Here is a 25,319-nt window from a genome sequence, read left to right as displayed (position 1 = left end):
GTCTCCAGTTATGCCTGTTTACCAGTCTGCAGTGGAGCCCACACATGTACACTTGTATCAGATCCTGCTAAGCTGCCACTTGGCTTCACGATTGATTGCTGCGTGAACGGGTTTACAGTCATTATTTGCACTTCGTCGTACAGACAAGTGTAAGTATCTTCTACCATGTACGCATGGCTTGAGGCATTTAACAAGGATTCCTATGAAAACCGCCAGATATTGGAACCCTATGCATTGACTGCAACATCAAAATGAAATGCTAATGTTAATGCTGGCTTTTTTTGAAGGTGGAGTGGATGTTCGAGGTGGAAATAACTCCTCGTTCACCCACCAAAAACATAAAAACGCAATGGGGTTAATTTTGCTCAAGGAATAACGTAAACATGTGTACAATTAATGTGCACACTTTTTTGTGCATTATTTGTTATGTTTATTTGCATTTTCCTGGCTTTCTATGAAGGAGAGGGGGCGCGGATCTAATTTACGATTCTGCCTTCCCCTTTCGCTCCAACCTCCCTCTTCCTCGTCTGTAATTTTCATGCTGGTGTAAATCCCTGTATATCCTATGTAATCCGACTGCTTTATACACCAGCTAAAATCTGGCAGGCAGCGTTTATTCAGTTTGCATGGTGGCGTGCAAAAGGGAAGTGTAAAGGCAATTACACTGCTACTTTACACCACCCTTTTGCACTCTGACGTGCAAATTAGGATCTGTGTGATTTTTCCGTCATGGAAAAGTCAGTGATGGAAAAGTTTGCATGAGAAATGTACGCACCTCAAAAGGTTTGTACATTTCCCATGTGAACATACACTGCAAACCACTACATACCCACACCCACGACACACCTCCCACCCACACTCTCAACACAACCCCACCCATACCCCCAACATAACCAAACCCTACTTACCTTTTCTTCACGCTGTGCCCCTGCGGTGCCAGTTCCCTTTCACTTCCGTGATCGGGAACCGGCGCTGCAGGGGCCTTTTTTTTTTTTTTTTTTTACAGGCAGCTGCAGGGGTTTCCCCCGCAACCCCTGCTCACTATACCGTAAAGTATAGTGAGCGGGCGTTGCAGGGGACACCCCCGCAGTCCCGTTTTATTTTTTGTTCTTTTGTCGCGTGTGCAGCAGGGGTGTCCCCCCTCCCCCAACCCCTGCTCACTATACTGTATAATATGGTGAGCAGGGTGTTGCGGGGGACACCCCGGCAGCCCTGCAGGCTTTTTGAATTTTTTTTTAACTTACCTAAAATTCATGCCACCAAAGGTTCGCACTTTTGGTGTTTGAACTTTTGGTGGTATGCATTTTTCAGACTTTCGGTAAAGTCAGACCTTTTTTTTCGGTCCTTTCGCACAGTTCCGAAAATTACACTAAAATGACCAGTTTGCACCAAAATGCAAATATTATAGGTTCCCTCTGTGTAATTTATGGGAATTTGCTAAAGGAGTCCCGCAGACTGCTGCAATAGATGCAAAACCAAACATAAGAATGATGTTACGTTTGTTTTAGTGCTCAAGGAGAATGGAAAAGACCCCTATATCTCAATTCCCACAGGCTACACCTTGAATGATTTTCAAGCGATGGATCTAGCAAGTGTGCAGTCCTTTTCTTATCATATGATGACTGTAGATGGTGAGGTGGTTAATTAATTTATCATATAAATGTAAACACACGTTTAAAAGGGTCTGTTTTCCAGTACTAGATTTGTACCAGGTAGCTCACGGTAAATTTGAACTGTCAGTAATGAATGGTTTTCCCCCTCTCCGCCTAATGCTTTGGGGTTTCTACTTGCGACAAGGTAACTTCTTTCTTTTTTTTATTGCTTCATCAAAGGGACATTTGCATTAATTGCTCTATTTAAAGCAGCAGTGCATTGTTGCATGTCTCTTTTTTCTGGCTATCTGAAAATAAGTTTCTACTCATAGCACTAATAGCAAACAGTGTACAAGTGATTAAGAAACACCTGGGGGCATGCAGCCAATCTCATCCTGTGGCTTCAAGTCCTTAACCTTCCAACTTGCAATAGTTTGATATTTCTAATAAAGTGCGTGCATACATCACATAGGATAACAACAACGCACATGTCACGGTGAAAAGTAAAATTTAATGTATCCCTTGAAAGCATTCAATATTTTCGGCAGATGTGTATTTTACTCGACTTTGTCATCTATCATGGGTGTGTAGGAAACACGTCCACCCACAAAAAGTGCTAAGTACTGATTGTGCTCTGTTTTAAAGGTTGCCGGCTAAATGTTCTTTTCTATTGTTTCAGGGATCAATATCTGTTTAAGAATAAGTTTGCTGATGGCATCAGTCCCCCTCATTTCTACTACAGAAAACTGTATCCTAAAATTATAAAAGACATTGAGGTAAGCTATTAAAATAGTTAAACATGTCTTGTCAGGTCACAGGTGCAGGGAAAAGCACAACGCTGCCAGGGCTCTGTACATGGAGAGGTGGTGGGCATGGGCAAATGCTAATTGTCTGGTTGTGGATGCACCAGCAGTGACAGTAATCTGACAACAGTGCATTGCTCTATAAATAAAAACAAATTTCAACAGTACAATGTGTCTAAGAAAGTACAGATACATAATTGAATTATTAGTTTCACTTCAAAATATGAATCATCAATATGAACACGAAATGTTTGAAAAAAAAATAAGAATGCCTTGTACACAAGTACATAACATTAACAAAGAGAAAATGTGCAAAGCCCCTAAAATAAACTGATTACATTTAACCAAATCAAAGAAAGAAAACGGAGTTAAGGGTTGCCCATCAACTAACCATACGCTCTCCTGTTGCCCTATAATCAAGTTGCAACTATATTTGTGAGCTTATAGCAATATGGTTAGCGCCTTGTTCATTAAAGTAATCCTTAAGTAATTTCCTCAGTCCATGTAAAATGCCCACATGTCTCTTTTATTCCTTCATAAAAGGCAGTGTGGATCCAAAGGTGTCCTAAACAAGCCGATGCATTTCGGATTCAAGTCCGTCTTCAGGGCTGGACACTGACTGCTTATGCGGACTCAAGGTGGTGAGGGTTGCACTTCTTGTCTGCATCCTATCGATGTAGACAAGTGTTGCTTTATCCGCTATTCAGTGGTAATTGGATTCGCCCAGATATTCATTATTGCATAAGCAGTCAGTGTCCAGCCCTGAAGACGGCCTTGATCATCTGCTTGTTTAGGACACCTCCAGGAATCAAACCCAGGAAAACAGCGAGGACTGGAAACGCTCCGACCAAGCGTACAGAAAGGCAGTTAAAGAAGCAAACTCTAATTATTGTAACAAAGAAATAGAGGCAGCTTCTAACTCGACCAGTAGACTTTTTGAAATACTTAAGGACATGGAAAAACCCAAGATGCTCTCACCTCCACATACTCCACCCAAGGAAGACTGTGACAAGGTACAAGAAGGCTTTGCTGCTAAAATCTTAAAAGCTAGGAATAACATCATATCAGCCACAGAGCTGCCACTAGCACAGAACGCCCCCCGCGGGAGAAAACCTCATATTTAAAGAGAGAGAGAGTTTCAATTTCTCAGCTGTTACTGAGGAAGAACTATGCCTGATGATGTCCAAAATTAAGCCAACTTCTTGCGCCGAACATATCCTTCCATCTAAGATCATTTTGGACCACAAAGAACATTTCGCACCCATCCTAGGTTAGTTAATGCTTCTTTTACTGAGGGATCAACGCCATTAAGAATGTTACGATAACCCCTCTAGTAAAGAAGGCAGGTCTGGACCCCAAGTATCCTAGCAATATTCACCCTATCACTAATTCAAATTTTATTTTGAAAATCCTAGACAAAATAGCTACAAATCAGCTACAAAAACATGTGGAAGCATCGGATGCATTACACCAACAGCAATCGGGTTTTCGGGGGGGCCACAGTACAGAGTCAGCCATGCTGGATTTACAGACTCACGTGCTGGAGCTGATAGAGAAATGCCATTGAAAGTGCGAAAATAGAGGAAATATATGACATCATTGACATCTGGTTGCAAAGACACTGGATGTGTTTAAACAATACCAAGACCGAACTAATGGTTTTTGGATCACGTCAGGCCAGATCCAAACTCGATACCCAATACAAAGCCTTCCATATCAAAGAAGCCATCATACCAGTAGTGCCCAAAGTAAAAACTCTGGGGATGATGGTTGAAGCGTCAGTAGGCTCTGAAGCACAGGTTAATTACCTGTACAAAAACAATATGTACTACCTTTTACTTTACTTTATTGCATTTATACCGCGAAAACCAATAAACCCTTAGGCGTGAGGGCGCATACAGTGCAAACAACATTGAACATAAAATATAACATTAATTGGCATGGAGAAAATAAAAAAAAATTGGTAAATAACCCACAACAGGATATAGCCACAAGACACATAGCAGAGAACTAAAAACAAGAGCAGATGACACATTCAAAGGGAAAAGAGGAAAGAAAGGTATCATATATAAAACACCTTACAATATCAGATTGCAATTCAACCCTCCTCTTGGAAAGTATTTTCAGCCTCTTAGGAAAGCAGGGAGGGTACAGACCCCACAGCCAATTAAGACAGTGTCACTAGTGGGTATCGTGCACAAGTCATTAAGGTCCAATCTACGAAGAATCAACAAATCAGTCATCCTGACTACACCCAGTCCTGTTCTCTGTCGTAGCCAGGCCTAAAGCTTGTTTGGATTCTTTTCCTTCAGTCTTGGGGATATTCGAAATGACAAAATTCCTTTTATCCATGATGAAGTCATGAGTCCTTAAATCCTTTAGTTTAGACATTTGTGATTTTTCCAAGTGCAGACTCCGCCAGGGTACCTTCTTGATTTTAACAGTCTCCACTACTTGTTGTTTAGCTCCTTGCTTGCAAGGTACGGCTACCCGTGGAGATTTTTCCTGCATTTGTTCTGTGATGTCAGCCTCGGGGGACTTTGCTCTCTCGTTATTCGGTGTTATTGGCCCCTTAACCACTAAGGAGTCCTTGTTGGGGAGGTCAATCTGGGTAGCATGATCTAATGTAACTCTTGGAAAGTTGACTTGGCAAGCGTGGTCCATTTTTGGGGGCTGTAACAAAGTAACTGGGCTAAGAGGCACATCTGTCTTAGAGACCAAGGTCACCTCCGATTGACGTAGATTGATCACCCAATCATTCAGCGAGTCCACCAAAACACCAAGATCAAAGGGATTAGCACGTAGAAGAAGCTCTTTGGCAATGCTGGCCATGAGAAGTGGCCATTGATCAGGTTGACCTGACCCAGCTGATACTGGAGCTGGCACCCCTGAGTCAAAAGCACCAGTTTCCCTTGTGCATTCATGCATGCCCGTAGTGGTCACATTCCCAGATAGTGGGTCAGATGCCCCGCATCCCTCGCCCTTCTCATTCAAAGTCATATTAACAAGCCACACCTAGCATAAGAGCGCAGAACAGTGGGCACTATACACAGGGTAGTTAGTTGCACCTGCCCAAAGAGGAGCTTTTACAGAAGATTCGAAGATCAGCCCTGGTTAGGACCAGGCTTACCGGTAGCACAGGGCTGCTCCACTGCGTTTGCAGTATTCACAGCATTCCCAGCATTCCAGCCAGATAGAGGTACCAGAATCTCTTCCCGCCGGGTGCCTTTACTTCCTCATTGGAGCACTGCCAGGAGGCTGTGGGGCAGTTGGTAACCCCCAACAGGCAGCTGAAACCATCGCAGAACACCGTGGCACACTACGGCGGATCTTGCTGGAGCTGCTGGTGCCTGTGGCCAGCCCGCGCCTACAACGCAGAGATGCTAGAGGAGCAGAACTAGCCAAACGTCAAGCCGCACGGCTACAGAGGTTTGCCGCCGCCTCCGACATTCGTTGAGTCCAAACCTGCGTCTTCTAAGAGCCATCAGACCCTTTATAAATGAGATAAACACAACTACCATCGCGAGAGCAATTTTGTTGTCTCGCTTAGAATATGGAAATGCCTTGCTGTTGGGAGCCTCTAAGAGAGAGTTAATAAGGTGCCAAGTCATGTAAAATGATGCAGTTCGCATCATTAAGAAAAAGAAATATAGAGACCATATATCAGAAGGAAAAAAGGAACTGCACTGGCTCAGAATAGAGGACAGAGTTAAGTTCAAGACGATGACGATAGTCCATAGATGCCTCTTTGGAGAGGTGCCGTCCTATTTTAAAAAACAATTCTCACTGTACGTGCCCCAAAGATGCCTAAGATCAGCAGAAATAGGTCTCCTAAACATACCAGAGGCCAAACGGGCATCTGAACGGGGGTGATCTTTTCCTTTCAAGGCAGCAAAATATTGGAATGGGCTACCTGCTGCCCTGAGACAGGAAGGAAACTATCTTAGTTTCAGGAAAGCATTGACAACATTTTTATTCCAATAGCCTTAAAGCACATATGATTTTCACAGTTCTGCCGGGACACCATGAATCCCAAAAGTCCTTATCCGTGAATTTAACGCTACTGGTCTCCCCGCGCCCTGATGCCTGCAGACTTATGGCGCGTTATAAGCCCATAGACATAGACATAAGCTTAGTAGACACTGAAATTCTGTAGGGGAACAAGACAGCCTGGAGTGGGGAAGTTGCACACAAGTGTGTTCAGGTACTTTCTCGACAAAAAACATGATTTTACTGTTTCTGTAAGCGTCCAGTCTTATTTCCCAATCTAAAACCCTGATTGAAAGGTTTATACATAAACATCTGTACTGCCCTTCTAAGATGGGGTGATATGGAACGGTATTGCTGTTCTTGACTAAACTGCTCTAATTTGCATCATTGGATACACTGGTTTCTGCCTCACTGGGGTAATTTGAATGTGTCTAGGACCCCCAACAGAAGCCAGGAGAGTGTTTACCTTTTTCTCTGTTTGCATAAAATTTTGCCAGAAAATACTGCCTTAATTGGCAACACCTGGGCTCCTTTCGGCAGAGAGGCCAATTTAGGATTGACTGTGCATGCAATCTGAATTCCACTCCCACCCTCGGTGGCAGGTCTGAGGCACACACACTTCTACACTGAATGCATAGTTCTATAAATATCTACTGGGTTCCCTTTTTATGAATACCTATTCTCAGCCCACCCTCTTGAATTTGTCAGACCATGAACATTGATCAACAGATCACACCAGCCTGGGTTGCGTCTTAAAGATGTTTGTTCTCATTCCTTACTAATTACTGAACAGAAATAAAGCAGTTGTAGGACCAGTCGTTAACTTGAAAGTAGTCGCCATCTGCTATACTGTGTTTGACCCTTCATTTTCCAAACTCCAAACATCTCCTCCGTGCGTCAATATGTAAGCAAAGAAATTCAAGCCTAAAACGCCAGGATAGTATTTGAACAGCTCCACTAGTGCAAAGCTCTCCTTTCACAGTTCAAAAATATGCTGGGATACTCTGTGACACTCAATCTCTTTGGTTCTTTCTCACTGAAGAAGAAATATTGTCGGGCTTGCCTTCTCTGGATGTAAGAACATTGCCACCGTTGATGGTTCTGTTGTTCTCTGCAGCAAGTCATAGGAATGTCTGGAGCATTTCTCCCAGTTTGTGCAGAGAGTGCGCTTGTGTTTTTTCAGGGTTTCCCCAGGACAAGTTCAAGGTGACCACGGTGACCATGTCTCCTCCCTGCACTAGGGTCCATATTTCTACCTGCCATACCTTTCTGCTACTCCTCTTCTGTTTCTGGCCCTTCTAAACACCACACCATGTGGTCGTTCCTCCTCCCTCCATGGGTGTCATGCGTCCGGGTGCCAGGGGGTTGTGGAGGCTTTACAGGTTGAACGGCCATTACTAGTTCCATCACGTTTTCTATGTATGGTGTGGTGACGGTCTAGTCTTTTTTTCCTGTAGTGCTCACTGGGAGGTTCTTATTCCACACGCTCCCAGCATTCCTTGTATTGCAACCGCGAAAATTTGCCTTCTGTGATCCTGTTCTATAACGCTAGTTTCTATCCTTTTGATGCTTTCTCGTTTTCATTGTTTTCTACAGGCTTTGCTTTTCAGCTGCTTTTAGTCTGCCCTTCTTTTGACACGCAGCTCCCTTTCCTTTTGCTATCAGACCTTGCCAGCTCTGTGGCTGGCGTGTCATTATCATAGCAGCGTTGCGTTTCTTCCCCATCTACACTACCGCTGCTCTCTCGTCCACCGCAGCAGCGTCCCGCTTCCTCTACTGGAGCGCTAATCTCTTACCTGATTATTGTAACAGAGTTCACATGTCTTTCCGCAGATTCGTGCCCCAAACCCGAGGAGTGTTACTTCCCGGGTTACCATCTGTGGATCCATCAAAACACCACCATACTTACGGAAAGGCTGCAAACAACCTACCATCAACATCAGTGAACCGCATTTTTATTTTTTAGCCATCAGCTTTTTCCCTATCTCTGCCTGCTTCGGTGAAGGAGCCACAGGTCTACAGCTCACCGGTGGCCACTGTGGCTTCCTATTGAGACAGGTCACCACCACAAAATGAAGAAAAGGACTTAAAATACTGACGGAGTAAGGACGTCTACAGATCTGATTCCAGCCATTCAGGTGAGGAGACGGAGGAGGGCAGTGGGTCAGAAGAAAGAGAACAGGTGCATTACAGATTGCAACGTCTGCAAAACATGGCCACGCTCGAGCAAGTACAGGAACTTCTAGGGGCTGCTCAGGGTCTCTCCAAAGAGGTGCAGGTGCTTAAGAATTCAGAATGCCGTCCTACGGCAAATGGTCACAAACCGGGAAGCTCCTTCGCCCACAGAGCTACCTCCAAAGACACTGTCCTTGGGTAAATTCGATGGCACACCCAAGAAGATTAAGGAATTCCTGGATGCCCGTACAGTGTACTTTACTTTCCAACCAACAGCTTTTGCCTCCAATCAGGCACGTGTGGGTTTTCTCAATTGTAATGACAGGTAATGCCTTGACTTGGGCTACACCCTTAGTGACCAGTGCAAACCCAATTTTACAAGACGTTGACGGGTTCAAAGCACTCCTGAAACAGACCTTTGAGAGACCGTAAATTACTTATACAGCCTGCGAAGACTTACTTGATGCCCATCAGGGACCCATGGACATATCTTGTATATCTCCATGTTTAAGACTTTGGCTATGCAGGTGGGCTGGCCTGAACAAGCATAATACGTGATATTCAGGCGCGGGCTGAAAGTGGAAATCAAGGATGAGCTTGCTCGCTCTCCTAGACCCCCTACATTTGCAGGCTTATTGTCGTCGGTACTCCAGATAGAGTACTGAATCCTAAAAAGAAGACGACACAGGGGCCAGCCACCCTTCAGTGGGCTGATTTCTCCTCCACCTGTGTCGCCCTTGCCCTCCCCTCGGGAAGAACCAGTGCAGATTGGAACTACTAGGGTTCCCCTCACCGTAGAAGAAAGAAGGCGCTGCAGAGAGAACGGACTGTGTGCCTATTGCAGATCGGATAAACACTTGTTGAGGAACTGTCCCGAGGTTCCCACTCGCCAATCGGGAAACGATCACCCTCGGACCTAAAAGGGACGGGTTTCCGAGGGTTCCATGTCACATCTGGTCCCTATGTTTCCTTGTCAGTCTCATCTCCAGACAATACTGATGATTCACATCTCATGGTAATATCAGTGTCATGATGCCTACCCCCGAAGCACCAGGCCAGGCCCAGCACCCCCGGGAGCAGGCATCACGCCCCCCGAGTAAAAGCCCAGCGGCCCTTTATAGGGGCTCTTTGGACTCTGTCCTGGCGCCGTTGGCGCCAGGCTCATGTTGGACATCAGTCCTGGCGCCATAGGCGCCAGGCTCATAAAGGGAAGTGTTTGGTGCACTTACCTGAAGCAGACCATGCTGCATGAAGAACCAAGCCAAATGAGGCTTAGGAGGGACTATTTTTCTGAAGGAACTATTTTGTTACTTGGGTGGGGCTGTGGAAGAATACTCACCTGGAACTTCTTCCAAGGCTATTTAAGCCACGCCCGGACAGCCACACGTGCTTCGCGTTGTTCTGCATCCCAGCAGCTGAATGCTCACCATGTCTGCTCCTGCACCTGGACTCCAGCCACGCCCGCCTCGAACCTGGAACACCTGTAAGGAAAGAAGAGAAGAGAAAGGTGAAAACCAATAACTTATTCAACCTTCTTACCTGCATCCGGAATCTTCACGCCAGCATTCCTGAAGGAAGACTTCCATTTTAAAGCACTGCGTTGCTCGCTGCAGCGCCGCGCTTCACTCACCTGTTCCCGAGACGCCGCCCGGCTCCATCGCGGCTCTCAGCACCGGTCGACACATCTCTGCACCTAGGGGAGAGAAGAAGAGACAAAAGGTGAGCAAGGGAACACAAGAGGAAAGCCGAATTTTCAGCCATATTACATACCGGCTTTTCTTGGTGAACCATTCCACATCTCGGGTCGGCGCCGCATCTTTGACAGGTACCGCACCCCGGCCCCTATGGGGAAAGGACAAAAGACATTACTGGGGAATTATAAAGACATTTAGAGGGGTCGCCCTCATCACTAACTCACCTGATTTTACCACCGGCAATTTAACCCCTCAACGCATCGCCTTTGTTCTGTACCTGAAATAAAGGACAGATCACAGGTTAGGAAAAACAACATAAAAGGAGGCTCACACTTGAACTTTTGCATCTTCATACTTACGGCGTATCGCTCAGAAAAGTCAAGTGGATTTGCCAGCGCCATTCTGAAAACCAGTGAAGTAACTGGACGAACGCGCGCCCCTGCACCAGAAGCAGGATGGCGAGTTCATCCTTCCAAACCATAAGGTGAGCTTAAACCGGGGGTTTTGGAGGAAGTCAGAGAAGAACGAAGGGGGAAAGGGGGGAGCAAGCACACTATTCAGCAGACAGTTAATCCCCTTTCTCATCTGCAGAAGGATATTCCTACGGGCCAGACAAGCAAGATTTGGGGGTCCTGTTCAATCGGTGGTCCGAATTCTGCGCATCACGCTTGAAGAGGCCACAGCAACCCAGACCAGACCAGTGCCTCTGTGGGAGCCAGGTGAGCGTTATAGAACGCGAAACCTTCCTACAAATTCCCACCCAGGCGCAATGGAAACTTCTGAGACTGACCAGTTGGCCCAACTACTGGGGGAATTACGGGCCGAAGTACACGCCGCTCGTCAAGAGACTAATGCTCTCAGGAGGGAAGTGATTGTAACAAAGGAAAGAGCTGATGACCTGGCTAGACAGCTTTTGCAAGGTCAAGCTGGACAAACTCCTTTACCCGGTTCCGGAGGGAACCCCGTTCCTGTGCTTTCCAGTAACCCAGTGCAGATTAATCCACCTGGAAACATGCCGCTGGCCCCACCTGAACGCTTTGCTGGGGACCCCAAGCGATTTGCCGTATTCATGAATCAGTGTCGTTTGCATTTCCTGTGCAGACCTGGGGCCTTCCCTAATGACCAGACCAAGGTAGCCTTTGTATTGTCATATCTCAGCGGCAGTGCTGCCGATTGGTCAGTTCCACTGGTAACTCAAGATGACCCGATTCTTCGTGATTTTCAAGGATTTCAAGCAAGCATGGAAAGGTTATTTGCTCGTCACTCCCAGGGGCAGGCTCTAGATGACAAACTTCTATCTCTGCGACAGGGCAATCAAGACCTCCTTTCCTACATTGCAACCTTTAATAGACTAATTGTGGAAACTGGGTGGCCAGAGGATAAAAGAATCACGTTATTTTATCGAGGTCTATGCGGAGAACTTAAAGATGTCCTGGCCCAAGTTGTAAATCCGCCCCAAGAATGCTCAGAATATATAGACTTAGTGGTCCAATTGGATCACAGACTGCAAAACAGAAAAGCAGATCGGTCCAAGTTTGAGACCCGGGTGTTAGTCAAGACCCACGCTAAACTCAAGGGGGCTGAAGCCTCTGAGCCAATGCAAATCGGAGGAGTTAAAGGACCTTTAACTCAAAAGGAACGTGAAAGAAGACGGCAGATGCGCTTATGTCTTTATTGTGGTTCCTCTGGACACTTTCTACGAGATTGCCCGGCAAGGCCACCCAGGAAGGTGGTAGGAGCCGCTGATAAAATCCATGAAACCTCTTTATCGGGAAACGACCCCGCCCGACAAGCGTAGGGGTCCGCTTGCCGAGCTTGAAAACAAACTCTCAGACCTTGCATTTCATTGTGCCAATGGTCCTCGTAGATCCGGAACAGCCTAAGCGGTTGCATGCAATAAAGGCATACATCGATAGCGGGGCTATAGGAAACTATGTGGATCGTGAATTGGTCTCCAGGATTAACCTCCCTCTGCGTCCTAAAACCAGCAAAAATGTCATCACCACAGTTGATGGAACCGAAATTGCCTCGGGACCGGTAACACATTCCACAGCTGAGGTGACACTTGTAGGTCCGGACGGCCATCGGGAGGCAGTTGTGTTTGATGTAATCAAGGCTCCACGGTTTCAGGTTATTCTCGGAATCCCTTGGTTAGAGACACATAATCCTCGAATTGATTGGCGAGCGAAGAGAATAACCTTTCCGGAGTGTGCACGAACCTGCTACCCAGAAAATCTGAAGATCAATCTAGCATCAGTAACCTCTGTCTCCATGCAACTACCTCCGGAATACCAAGACTTTCAGGACGTCTTCCAAAAGGAACAGGCCAACACGTTACCTCCTCACAGATCGTACGATTGCCAAATCGATCTGGTGCCCGGTGCACAACCCCCTTGTAGCAGGATTTATGCGCTTAATGAGCCGGAGAATCTGCATTTGAGACAATATTTAGATCAATACCTAGCCAATGGTTTCATTCGCCCGTCAAAGTCTCCGGCATCCTCGGCTTTGTTCTTCGTGCCAAAAAAAGAAGGCGACCTTAGAACTTGTATCGATTACCGCGCATTGAACCAGATAACTGTTAAAAATCGTTACCCTCTGCCTTTGATCCCTGAACTCCTTGACCAGGTGAAGGACGCTTGCATATACACCAAGTTAGATCTCCGGGGGGCTTATCATCTGGTACGAGTAAAAGAAGGCGACAAATGGAAAATGGCCTTCCGTACAAAATATGGACTATTCGAATACCAGGTGATGCGTTTCGGGTTGTGCAAAGCGCCTGCTGCCTTCCAATTCTTCATGAACGATGTCCTTCGGGAACTCATCGATGTCTGTGTTGTCGTGTATATCGATGACATTCTGGTGTACTCTTCTTCGGAATCAGATCACAGAAAACAATTCAGGGCCGTCCTTGAGAAATTGCGCCAGCACAAACTGTTTGCAAAGCTGGAAAAATGCATTTTCCATACCACAGAGGTTGAGTTTCTTGGATTCATCCTGACACCTAAAGGGGTCCGAATGGACTCACGGAAAGTGAATGCCATCCTCAAATGGCCATCACCTAGTTCGGTGAAAGGTGTCCAAAGCATGCTTGGTTTTGCCAATTTTTATCGCAGGTTTATCCCGGAATTTTCACGGGTGGTGCAACCCATCACTGCACTCTTGCGGAAGAATAAACGTTTTGAATGGACCGAGGAAGCTGAACAGGCCTTTCAGGAATTATAAGCTAAATTTACGTCCGCACCTATTTTGAAACACCCGCTTCCTGATCTCCCATATATAGTCGAAACCGACGCATCCAGCTTAGCCATGGGAGCTGTCCTGTCTCAGAGAGACCCCGAAACCAACCAACTGCACCCCGTAGCATTTTGGTCCAGAAAGTTCTCGCCGCCGGAGATAAATTATGCAATCACCGATAAGGAATTATTAGCCATTAAGTCCGCCTTTAAGGCTTGGCGGCATTATCTTCTTGGCGCCAGGCATACCATCACCGTGATCACTGATCACCGAAATTTACAATATTTAAAAACTGCCAAGGCTCAGTCTTCACGACAGCTCCGATGGGCTTTATTCTTTGCTGAGTTCGATTTTGTAATCACTTACCGTCCCGGCTGTAAGAATGGCAAAGCGGACGCGCTATCTCGAATTGGCATGGGAGAAATGGACACAAACTCAGAACCTGTGCCGATAATTCCCGAACAAAGAATCTTGGGGATAACCACTTTACAAACCCTTGAAGACATTCAAGCACGGGTAAAACTATTCCTGGACTCTTCAGCCTTGCAGGATTGGATCAAAAGGGGGTCTGACTTTTCAATCAACGATGGCTTACCTTACTTCCAAGGACGTTTATTTTTGCCAGAAAAGGAATTGCAAGAACTGGTTATTTCCTATCATCACGATTCTCTGATGGAAGGACATCCTGGCATTGCCAAAACAGAGGAAAAAATTAAACGACAATTCTGGTGGCCGTCCTGGCGAAAGGATATTAAATCTTTCGTGATGTCCTGTGGAGTTTGCGCTCAAAACAAAGGTCAAAAAACAAAACCCGCCGGTCTTCTTCAACCTTTAGACATTCCACCAGCACCTTGGCACACCTTGTCACTAGATTTTATCACTGACCTGCCCTCTTGTAATGGATACAATACTATTCTGGTTGTGGTGGATTTATTTTCCAAGATGGCCCATTTTATTCCGTTGAAAGGATTACCTTCAGCTTTTGTTCTTGCCAAGGAATTCCTCGAAAATATCATCAGTCTGCATGGATTCCCGTCCATACTAATCTCCGATCGGGGAAGCCAGTTTATTTCTCATTTTTGGAAAAAGTGTTGTCAACTGGCACAAATCGACATAAGACTCTCAACCAGCCACCACCCACAGACCGATGGTCAGACGGAGAGAACGAACCAGACCCTTGAACAATATCTACGATGTATGTTGCACCAATCGGAGGGTAATTGGAAGGATATTTTATGGGTGGCTGAATATACATACAATAACTCGATACACTCTGGAACTGGTCAGAGCCCCTTTTATACCCTATATGGACATCACCCTCGTACTTCAGACTTGGACTCACCTTTGAGCCTCGAAATGCCCGCAGTGGACCATTTGCATTCTACGATTACTCAAGCCTTCAAGGATGCTACTGCACACTTACAACATGCGAAAGGGAAATACAAAAAGAATGCGGATCTGCATCGAAAGGAGGCGCCTCCATACCAAATAGGTGATCAAGTATGGTTGGCTACCAAACACTTATCGCTCAATGGACCTCAGACTTTTAATCCAAGGTATTTAGGCCCTTACTCGATCAAACCTATAATTAACCCAGTGGCAGTCAAGCTAGATCTACCAGCTAACATGCGGATTCACCCCGTTTTTCATGTGTCGCTTTTGAAACCAGTGCAACCAGAAACCAGATTAATAAAGCCACCAGAACCAATCCAGATAGATGGGGAGCCTGAATTCGAGGTGAAGAACATTTTGGACTCTAAGATCTCAAAATCAAAACTTTTCTATTTAATTGATTGGAAGGGGTACGGGCCTCAGGGAAGATCTTGGGAACCCAGCGACCACGTACATGCACCTCGGCTAGTAAAAAGGTTCCATCAGAATTTCCGAACAAAACAAAACCTCCTGAGGGAACGACCTTGGGAGGGGCCTTGGGGGGGGGGGAGTGCTGTCATGATGCCTACCCCCGGAGCACCAGGCCAGGCCCAGCACCCCCGGGAGCAGGCATCACGCCCCCGGGTAAAAGCCCAGCGGCCCTTTATAGGGGCTCTTTGGACTCTGTCCTGGCGCCGTTGGCGCCAGGCTCATGTTGGACATCAGTCCTGGCGCCAGGCTCATAAAGGGAAGTGTTTGGTGCACTTACCTGAAGCAGACCATGCTGCACACTCACCTGATGCAGACCATGCTGCATGAAGAACCAAGCCAAATGAGGCTTAGGAGGGACTATTTTTCTGAAGGAACTATTTTGTTACTTGGGTGGGGCTGTGGAAGAATACTCACCTGGAACTTCTTCCAAGGCTATTTAAGCCACGCCCGGACAGCCACACGTGCTTCGCGTTGTTCTGCATCCCAGCAGCTGAACGCTCACCGTGTCTGCTCCTGCACCTGGACTCCAGCTAAGCCCGCCTCGAACCTGGAACACCTGTAAGGAAAGAAGAGAAGAGAAAGGTGAAAACCAAGATCTTATTCAACATTCTTACCTGCATCCGGAATCTTCACGCCAGCATTCCTGAAGGAAGACTTCCATTTAAAAGCACCGCGTTGCTCGCTGCAGCGCCGCGCTTCACTCACCTGTTCCCAAGACGCCGCCCGGCTCCATCGCGGCTCTCAAGCACCGGTCGCCACATCTCTGCACCTAGGGGAGAGAAGAAGAGACAAAAGGTGAGCAAGGGAACACAAGAGGAAAGCCGAATTTTCAGCTATATTACTTACCGGCTTTTCTTGATGAACCATTCCACATCTCGGGTCGACGCCGCATCTTTGGCAGGTACCGCACCCCGGCCCCTATGGGGAAAGGACAAAAGACATTACTGGGGAATTATAAAGACATTTAGAGGGGTCGCCCTCATCACTAACTCACCTGATTTTACCACCGGTAATTTAACCCCTCAACGCATCACCTTTGTTCTGTACCTGAAATAAAGGACAGATCACAGGTTAGGAAAAACAACATAAAAGGAGGCTCACACTTGAACTTTTGCATCTTCATACTTACGGTGTATCGCTCAGAAAAGTCAAGTGGATTTGCCAGCGCCATTCTGAAAACCAGTGAAGTAACTGGACGAACGCGCGTCCCTGCACCAGAAGCAGGATGGAGAGTTCATCCTTCCAAACCATAAGGTGAGCTTAAACCGGGGGTTTTGGAGGAAGTCAGAGAAGAACGAAGGGGGAAAGGGGGGAGCAAGCACACTATTCAGCAGACAGTTAATCCCCTTTCTCATCTGCAGAAGGATATTCCAACGGGCCAGACAAGCAAGATTTGGGGGTCCTGTTCAATCGGTGGTCCGAATTCTGCGCATCACGCTTGAAGCGGCCACAGCAACCCAGACCAGACCAGCACCTCCGTGGGAGCCAGGTGAGCGTTATAATCAGTCCATGTTCAAACCGGTCTCAATTGGATCGAAGCCCTGGCCCTACTAGACTACAGGGCAGTCGGAAACTTTGTAGACACCATATGGGCGGATCGAATGGGATTGTGCAGAGTCGAAAGATCTGAAGGCCAAAAGGTGGAATGGGTGGACGGTTCCCCACTTTCATCAGGTCTCATCACACATACTACTGAGGATCTTCAGGTCAAGATCTTTCAACATTCTGAGACAATCTGATTCCACATAATCAGGGCTGCCCACTTTCCCATCATCCTGGGTATTAACTGGCTGGCTTCGGAAACACAACCCTCACATTGACTGGGGCCGCAACCAGTTGAGTTTTGAGTCAGAATACTGCAAACAACATTGTCTCTCCCTCCTGATTTAACAGTAAGGTTCAAGCCCTGGCAACGGATCGGTTGGATTCCATAGGTGTGCACGCCTTACCTCAAGAATAAGTTCAGTACCAACAGGTATTCACGGAACAAGTACCGATGGAGCTTCCCCCTCATAAAACGGAGGACTGTGCGATCGAGTTGATTCCCAATGCTCTAGTTCGATTTGGACTAATGTTTTCCCTGTCACATTCAGAGAAACAGACTCTTAGGGAGTATCTCGATAACAACTTGCACAACGGTCTCATTCAGCCCTCTAAGTCTCCCTTTGGGGCCTCGCTATTCTTCATCCGCAAGTGGGACTCCACGGAACTGAGGCCGTGCATCGACCATAGGGGCTTGAATAGAGTCACCATAAGAGACCGTTACCCTATGCCCTTAATCACCAACATTTTGGAGGCAGTACAGGGGAGAATTTTAACAAAATTAGACCTTCGGAGCGCATACCATCTACTCAGAATAGGAGAAGGAGACAAATGGAAAACTGCATTCCGAACGCCATTCGGATTATACGAGTACAAGGTAATGCCATTTGGCCTGATCAACGCACCAGCTGTCTTCCAGCGCTTCATGGACAGAATGTTTTCAGACCTCATGTTCTTTTCCGTGATTGTCTATTTAGACGGTATACTTATGTTTTCATCTGATCTCGTGGAACACCACCTCCATGTCCTGGAAGTCCTCCGACACTTGCAAGACAACCACCTTCTAGCGAAATTGGAGAAGTGCGTTTTTGGTGTATCATCAATACCATATTTGGGGATCATCTTGTCCGAACAAGGCATCACCATGGACAAAGGAAAGGTCTCAGCCATACTGGATTGTCCGGCTCCTACTTCCGTCAAGGAAATCCATAGTTTTCTAGGCTTAGCAAACTTCTACCACAGGTTTGTACCTAATTTCTCTGATGTGGTACTGCCCATCACAATGCTTTTAAAAAAGATTGCCGGTCCGTTTCAGTGGACAGAAGCAGCAGAAAGAAGTTTTCAACTCCTGAAGGTGCTCTTTTGTTCGGGTCCGATTCTAAAACAACCCAATCAGAACAAACCGTTCATTGTGACAGCGGACGCCTCAGCAGCTGCTATAGGAGCAGTGCTTCTCCAGGATGAAGATGAAGTAGAACATCCGTTTGCTTACCTCTTGCGTACACTCACTCCCAGACAACGGAACTACTCTGTCCTGGAGAAATAGTTGTTAGCCATGAAACAAGCTTGTGAGGAGTGGAGACACTTATTACAAGGCAGCATTCAACCCTTTACCATATGTACGGACCACCAAAACCTCAAAGGCCTGGAATCCATGGAATGCATCAATTCCCATCAAGGTAGATGGGCTCAGTTTGTTGCCCAATATGACTTTCATATAACATATTTACCAGGCAGTCAATATACTCTGGCGGATGCACTCTCCATCGCAGGAAACCCACTGAGAACCAACCAAATCTCCAGAAAGGCTGTTTCCCAGAAATCGATTTGTGGCGCAAGTTAACACTTTTCTACAACAAGTCAAGAAAGCCACAGCCGCGGAATGCAGGTCCACACAGGCCTTGTTTAGAAATCTACGAGAAAAAAGACTGTTTTTCAGAAGCAACAGTTTGTACATACCAACAGGAGTCCTCCGAAGGAAAGTTTTGAGCTGGTGTTACGACAACCGGACAGCAGCACCCCGGGGCCAATCAGGAACACTAGATCTAATAAGACAGTCTTTCTCCCTGGCCAAACCTCAAATGAGAGGTAAAAGAATATGTCAGGGGATGTCCAGTGTGCGGCCAGAACAAATATCTTCCCAGTAAACCTATTGGCCTCCTGGAACAAACTTCCCTACCTACAATTCCATGGGGTCTGATATCAACAGACTTTATTGTGGAGCTCCCTGACACCCATTCAATCACTTGTATTGTGGTCACAGTCGACTCCTATACCAAGATGGCACACTTTTCTCCCTTACCAGGGGTCCCAACCACGGAAGAGATGGAAAGGGTGTTTGCCAGGGACATCTTTCGCCTTCACAATTTACCGGACAAGATTATTTCAGACAGAGGGTCACACTACACCTCACGCTTCTGGAATGCTTTGTGTCAACAACTGGGGATGGAAAGAGCGCTATCATCACGATATCACCCACAGACAAATGGACAGACAGAACTACTCAATGCCACGTTAGAGCAGTATCTCCGCTGCTATTGTAATTAACAACAAGATTACTGGGTACCATTGTTATCCACTGCAGAATTCTCATACAATCACGCCAAACACGCTGCCATTGGCATGTCACCTTTTTACTGTAACTACGGGATCCATCCTCTGAGCATATTCACCACTGAAAGAAGACAGACGAAACTACTGGCAGTTGAAGCATCCCTCAATAGAATCACTGAAGCACAGGTTACTGCAAGGACCAGTCTCAAAGCCAGTTCACAAACATACAAACGACAGGCAGACCTCCATCGTCAGGAAGGCCCCAAGTGTAATGTGGGCTCTAAAGTATGGCTCTCAACCAAATTCTTACCCTGTTGGGCACATCCTTCTAAGCTGTCTCCTTGTTTCTTGGGGCCTTTTCCCATTCAGGCCAAGATTAACCCAGTTGCCGATAGACTCAAACTACCACCCAATCTCAAATGCATTCATCTTGTCTTTCATTCTTCTTTGCTTAAGTTTGTTCCTAATGCTTCTGGCCGGCCACTCTCTAACTATAAACACTTACAGGGTGTCCCGGGTGCAGAGTACGAAGTGTCCCACATTTATGATTCTAGATACCGCAGAGGGTGTTTAGAATACTTACTGGGATGGAAAGGTTATCCACGGTCTGGGGACTCTTGCGATGCAGCTTCGATCAGGCCCATCCTGGGAAACCCGGGTTCCCGGGGCATAAAAGGGGGCATACTGTCATGCGTCCGGGTGCCTGGAGGGTGTGAAGGAGTTACAGGTTGGGCAGCCATTACTAGTTCCATCACGTTTTCTATGTACGGTTTGGTGGCCATCTAGTCTTTTTTTTCCTGTAGAGCTTGCTGGGAGGTTCTTATTCCACACACTCAGCATTTGTTGCGTTGCAACCGTGAAGATTTGCTTTTTATGTTATGTTTGCCATAACGCTTGTTTCTATCCTTTTTGCACTTTCCCCTTTTCTTGATTTTCTCCAGGCTTTGCTTTTCAACTGCTTTCAGCCTGCCCTTCTTTTGACACACAGCTCCCTTTCCTTCTGCTATCGTCCCTTGCCAGCTCTGCGGCTGGCGGGTCATTATCATAGCAGCGTCCTGTTTCTTCCCCATCTACACTTTCGCTGCTCTCTCATCCACCGCGGCAGCATCCCGCTTCCTCTACTGGAGTTCTAATCTCTTAACTGATTATTGTCACAGAGTTCACATGTCTTTCCGCAGATTCCTGCCCCAAACCCGAGGAGTGTTACTTCGCGGGTTACCATCTGTGGATCCATCAAAACACCACCATCCTTACGGAAAGCCTGCAAACAACCTACCATCAACAGCAGTGAACCGCATTGTTTTTTTTTAGCCATCAGCATTTTCCCCATCTCTGCCTGCTTCAGTGAGGGAGCCATAGGGCTACAGCTCACCAGTGGCCACTGTGGCTTCCTACCGAGATAGGACACCACCACAACAAAAAGAAAATGTCACGATGCCTACCCCCGGAGCACCAGGCCAGGCCCAGCACCCCCGGGAGCAGGCATCACGCCCCCGGGTAAAAGGCCAGCGGCCCTTTATAGGGGCTCTTTGGACTCTGTCCTGGCGCCGTTGGCGCCAGGCTCATGTTGGACATTAGTCCTGGCGCCATAGGCGCCAGGCTCATAAGGGGAAGTGTTTGGTGCACTTACCTGAAGCAGACCATGCTGCACACTCACCTGATGCAGACCATGCTGCATGAAGAACCAAGCCAAATGAGGCTTAGGAGGGACTATTTTTCTGAAGGAACTATTTTGTTACTTGGGTGGGGCTGTGGAAGAATACTCACCTGGAACTTCTTCCAAAGCTATTTAAGCCACGCCCGGACAGCCACACGTGCTTCGCGTTGTTCTGCATCCCAGCAGCTGAACGCTCACCGTGTCTGCTCCTGCACCTGGACTCCAGCCACGCCCGCCTCGAACCTGGAACACCTGTAAGGGAATAAGAGAAGAGAAAGGTGAAAACCAAGAACTTATTCAACCTTCTTACCTGCATCCGGAATCTTCACGCCAGCATTCCTGAAGGAAGACTTCCATTTTAAAGCACCGCATTGCTCGCTGCAGCGCCGCGCTTCACTCATCTGTTCCCGAGACGCCGCCCGGCTCCATCGCGGCTCTCAGCACCGGTCGCCACATCTCTGCACCTAGGGGAGAGAAGAAGAGACAAAAGGTGAGCAAGGGAACACAAGAGGAAAGCCACATTTTCAGCCATATTACTTACCGGCTTTTCTTGGTGAACCATTCCACATCTCGGGTCGGCGCCGCATCTTTGGCAGGTACCGCACCCCGGCCCCTATGGGGAAAGGACAAAAGACATTACTGGGGAATTATAAAGACATTTAGAGGGGTCGCCCCCATCACTAACTCACCTGATTTACCACCGGCAATTTAACCCCTCAACGCATCGCCTTTGTTCTGCACCTGAAATAAAGGACAGAAAAAACAACATAAAAGGAGGCTCACACTTGAACTTTTGCATCTTCATACTTACGGCGTATCGCTCAGAAAAGTCAAGTGGATGTGCCAGCGCCATTCTGAAAACCAGTGAAGTAACTGGATGAACGCGCGCCCCTGCAGCAGAAGCAGGATGGAGAGTTCATCCTTCCAAACCATAAGGTGAGCTTAAACCGGGGGTTTTGGAGGAAGTCAGAGAAGAACGAAGGGGGAAAAGGGGGAGCAAGCACACTATTCAGCAGACAGTTAATCCCCTTTCTCATCTGCAGAAGGATATTCCTACGGGCCAGACAAGCAAGATTTGGGGGTCCTGTTCAATCGGTGGTCCGAATTCTGCGCATCACGCTTGAAGAGGCCACAGCAACCCAGACCAGCGCCTCTGTGGGAGCCAGGTGAGCGTTACAGAAAAGGACTTCAAATACCGACAGAGTAAGGACGTCTACAGATCTGATTCCAGCCATTCAGGTGAGGAGATGGAGGAGGGCAGTGAGTCAGAAGAAAGAGAACAGGTGCATTACAATGGGTTCAACTTCCTCTGATTGCGGTCTCCTCCCTTCCCCTTGCCTTGGACAATGCTTATCCTCTCGTTCCTTCCTGCTATTTCTAATAAGATGCTGGATCTGGCTGAATCTGCGCCGGCCGTAACTGCGCAGACGAAAGTGTCGATTACAATTACGGTGCTACGCAGTGATCAGATGGATCACTTTCGCCTGCATGCCCGGGGCCGCACCCTCACCCCAATTTAACTTTACGGCTGCACACTTCTGCGTGCACCGCCAAGTGCATTGTATCCCTGCAGCATCAGTTCCTCCCACGGTTGAAACTGACACTGCAAGGTTCTTTTTTTTTACCCCCTGCTTTCAGTTATGCTAAGTGGGGGGGACACTATCTTGCGTTGGCTACAACATCATGGATGTCGTTTTTATACCACTCAACATTGGTAATAACCCTTATTTTCTTTAAATGTTTTTTCCCACCTGATGCATGCAACTGACTCACAGACCATCATTTTTTTTAACCAATACGAATGCCCAGCGCCAGCAGACTTCAACTTTTTTTAAATTATACATTTGGCACACTGGAATGTAAGGGCCAGTCTCAAGTCAGCTGCCGTAGGACACTAGCACGATGCCCTCAATAAAACTACATCCCTATATTCAGAACACAGTCTGGTCACTTCATTTCTAAATGCAATCTGTATATTGCTGCGCAACATAATGGATATATCACCGATCACATCTAAACTCATATAATGTGTAACACTACATATAGTTTATCGAATTAAGGCAACAGAACACCTAGATGCATTGCATACATAGTGGCTGCCGTGTTTGGCAGGGATATTATGCACCATGGCTCCAGCTGCATTACGTTGCGCACATAAACACACACTTACCCCTATAATATTGGTACCAGCCTGTTTACTTGGCGCACGCACATGGGGACGGCACTCCTGATAAAGGCATAGTTTGGCTGCACATCTGCCCATTTACATAGTGGGCATACAACACAGCATTATCCTCAAATCACCATCACAACGGTCTGTCTTCCACTGATGGGAGCACGCCAAGTTAGAATCACAAACGTTGTTGCACTAACTACCCTCCCAAACCTGAGCTCCATTCTCGTTTGGCACTTGTGGGAGACACGCTGCATGTAGATCACGAACACCGTTGTGTTATGCACCGTTTAGACTCGCTTTACTGCCATGCTCCGGACTTGAATGACCCTTAATACAACATGTTCTGCAACCTTTAATAGCCATTCAACGAAGCTGAACTGTTAGGGACACAGTCGACGTCTGAACGCCCATGCTTCAACAGAACACGCATTCTTGACAGACTTGTAACAAATCGTGTATACACCCTGCCAAACACGGTAGGCGCTCTTCTGCTATCGTTTGTGTTCCGGTATTTCCATAGTTTACCAATTTAACAGTCAACATCTGACAGGCCTCTTCTTTGATTTTTTTTTGCCCAGCGTGCCATGTTGCACATCACACTGTATACGCCTTTATGAACTCCATAAGCACACCAATAGAGCATGATTGATCAGGTTTCGGTGTATGATTGAACAAACGGCACAGAGGTAAGGGAATCATTGAATAGTTATAGCTAGGTATTTGCATGACTATGATAGAACAGCTCATCGTTCGTTTGGCAATGGCGCACTCATGTCACTAGACTTCATTGTTTTTTCATTATAAAAACCTGCATTTTGAAATTGTTATAGACGTATGCACAGTTTTTGAAGCACACAAGATTGCAGGTACCATGAGAATTCCTTTTAATTTTCTGTCAACTCAAACTTGACAAACTATTGTATGGCCTGTATGTGTCTTGACTATGTAGCTATCTAGTTGATGACACCTGCATCTATGTCTAAATAAGTATCTATATTGTAATTTGGTATTATTGAACTCGCCCTGAAGAAGGACCACAGGTCCAAAACTCATCGGCGCTAGTGACTTCCTGCTTCTTTACAAGGACAAACTTTAATTAAAAGGTTTAGGGCATTACCTTGATGTATCTCAAAAAGGTTGTTTTATGTTAAAAAATATATTAAGATGGAATAAATGAAAGATCATTTTTAGTAATCTTCACTACTATATTTGGCGACCCCAGGTATGATTAATTCTTTTTTAATATTTTTTATACCAATGTGGTGTACATTGGGTTTCTGAGGTTCGCCAATGACCTTATAAGTAATCTCACAACTACTTTGAAAAGACTGGTTAACTTAGTAGTGCCCACCCACACCCTGTACTTTCTAAGGAGGGACACACCCGCAACCCCTGACTCCCGTTACTGCGCCCAAGAGGAGCGGGGGACACCGCTGCAACCCCTGCTCCTCTTAGGCTCAGTAATGGGAGTCGGAATTTTGTGCATACCAAAAGACGCAGTAATGTGATCGTCGCAGTAATGGAGGCAACATTTTAGTACAATTCCGATCTGGCTTCCTCATGCTCCATAGCCGCCTGATGCAGAGTTGTGGCATAAATATCTTTGCCCGCTGTTCAAGGGTTTGGGGATAAGAAGCTCATCTGTAGCGCTTAATGTGATTTTATCATCTCCAATCATAAATTGTCCATCAAAAATGTATATGCTTATTGAGCATGCTTTGGAACTGAGAACGTATTTATTGCAGTATAATTTGAAGTGGTAGTTTAGTATCAAATTATTGTAGATTAATGTATTTCTATGTTTACATTTGTTGTATGTATTTTGATTTTATTGCTCTTTTATGGTACGTTGTCCAAAATAAAGATTATTCTCTCTCCTTATGCTGTTTCTTTTCTGCCACCTCCTGATTTTCTTCCACTGAAACACCCTGATGTTCATCACCTCCTACCACCTGATACTATCCTCCTGCTATCAAGAACTTGGAATCTCATGGGATAATTTATCCGATCCACAGTACCTTTAACAACCTAGTAATG

At 46.4% G+C, this 25,319-nt stretch overlaps 1 protein-coding gene across 2 annotated transcripts in view; it reads left to right on the top strand.

Moving 5' to 3' along the window:
- The window catches only part of BTRC (beta-transducin repeat containing E3 ubiquitin protein ligase), a 2,926,431-nt gene that overhangs the window by 1,923,359 nt on the left and 977,753 nt on the right, over positions 1 to 25,319 (top strand). For both annotated transcript variants that reach the window (XM_069611642.1, XM_069611641.1), the window contains one exon: positions 2,272 to 2,368. In XM_069611642.1, the coding sequence (XP_069467743.1) occupies positions 2,272 to 2,368 (97 nt within the window). The remainder of the gene's footprint in view (positions 1 to 2,271; positions 2,369 to 25,319) is intronic.

Source organism: Ambystoma mexicanum, chromosome 8 (genome assembly GCF_040938575.1).
Source record: "Ambystoma mexicanum isolate Mex_15411 chromosome 8, UKY_AmexF1_1, whole genome shotgun sequence".
Taxonomy (NCBI): domain Eukaryota; kingdom Metazoa; phylum Chordata; class Amphibia; order Caudata; family Ambystomatidae; genus Ambystoma; species Ambystoma mexicanum.
Note: the sequence above shows the minus strand (reverse complement) of the source record. Positions and strands in the feature narration are given on the sequence as shown.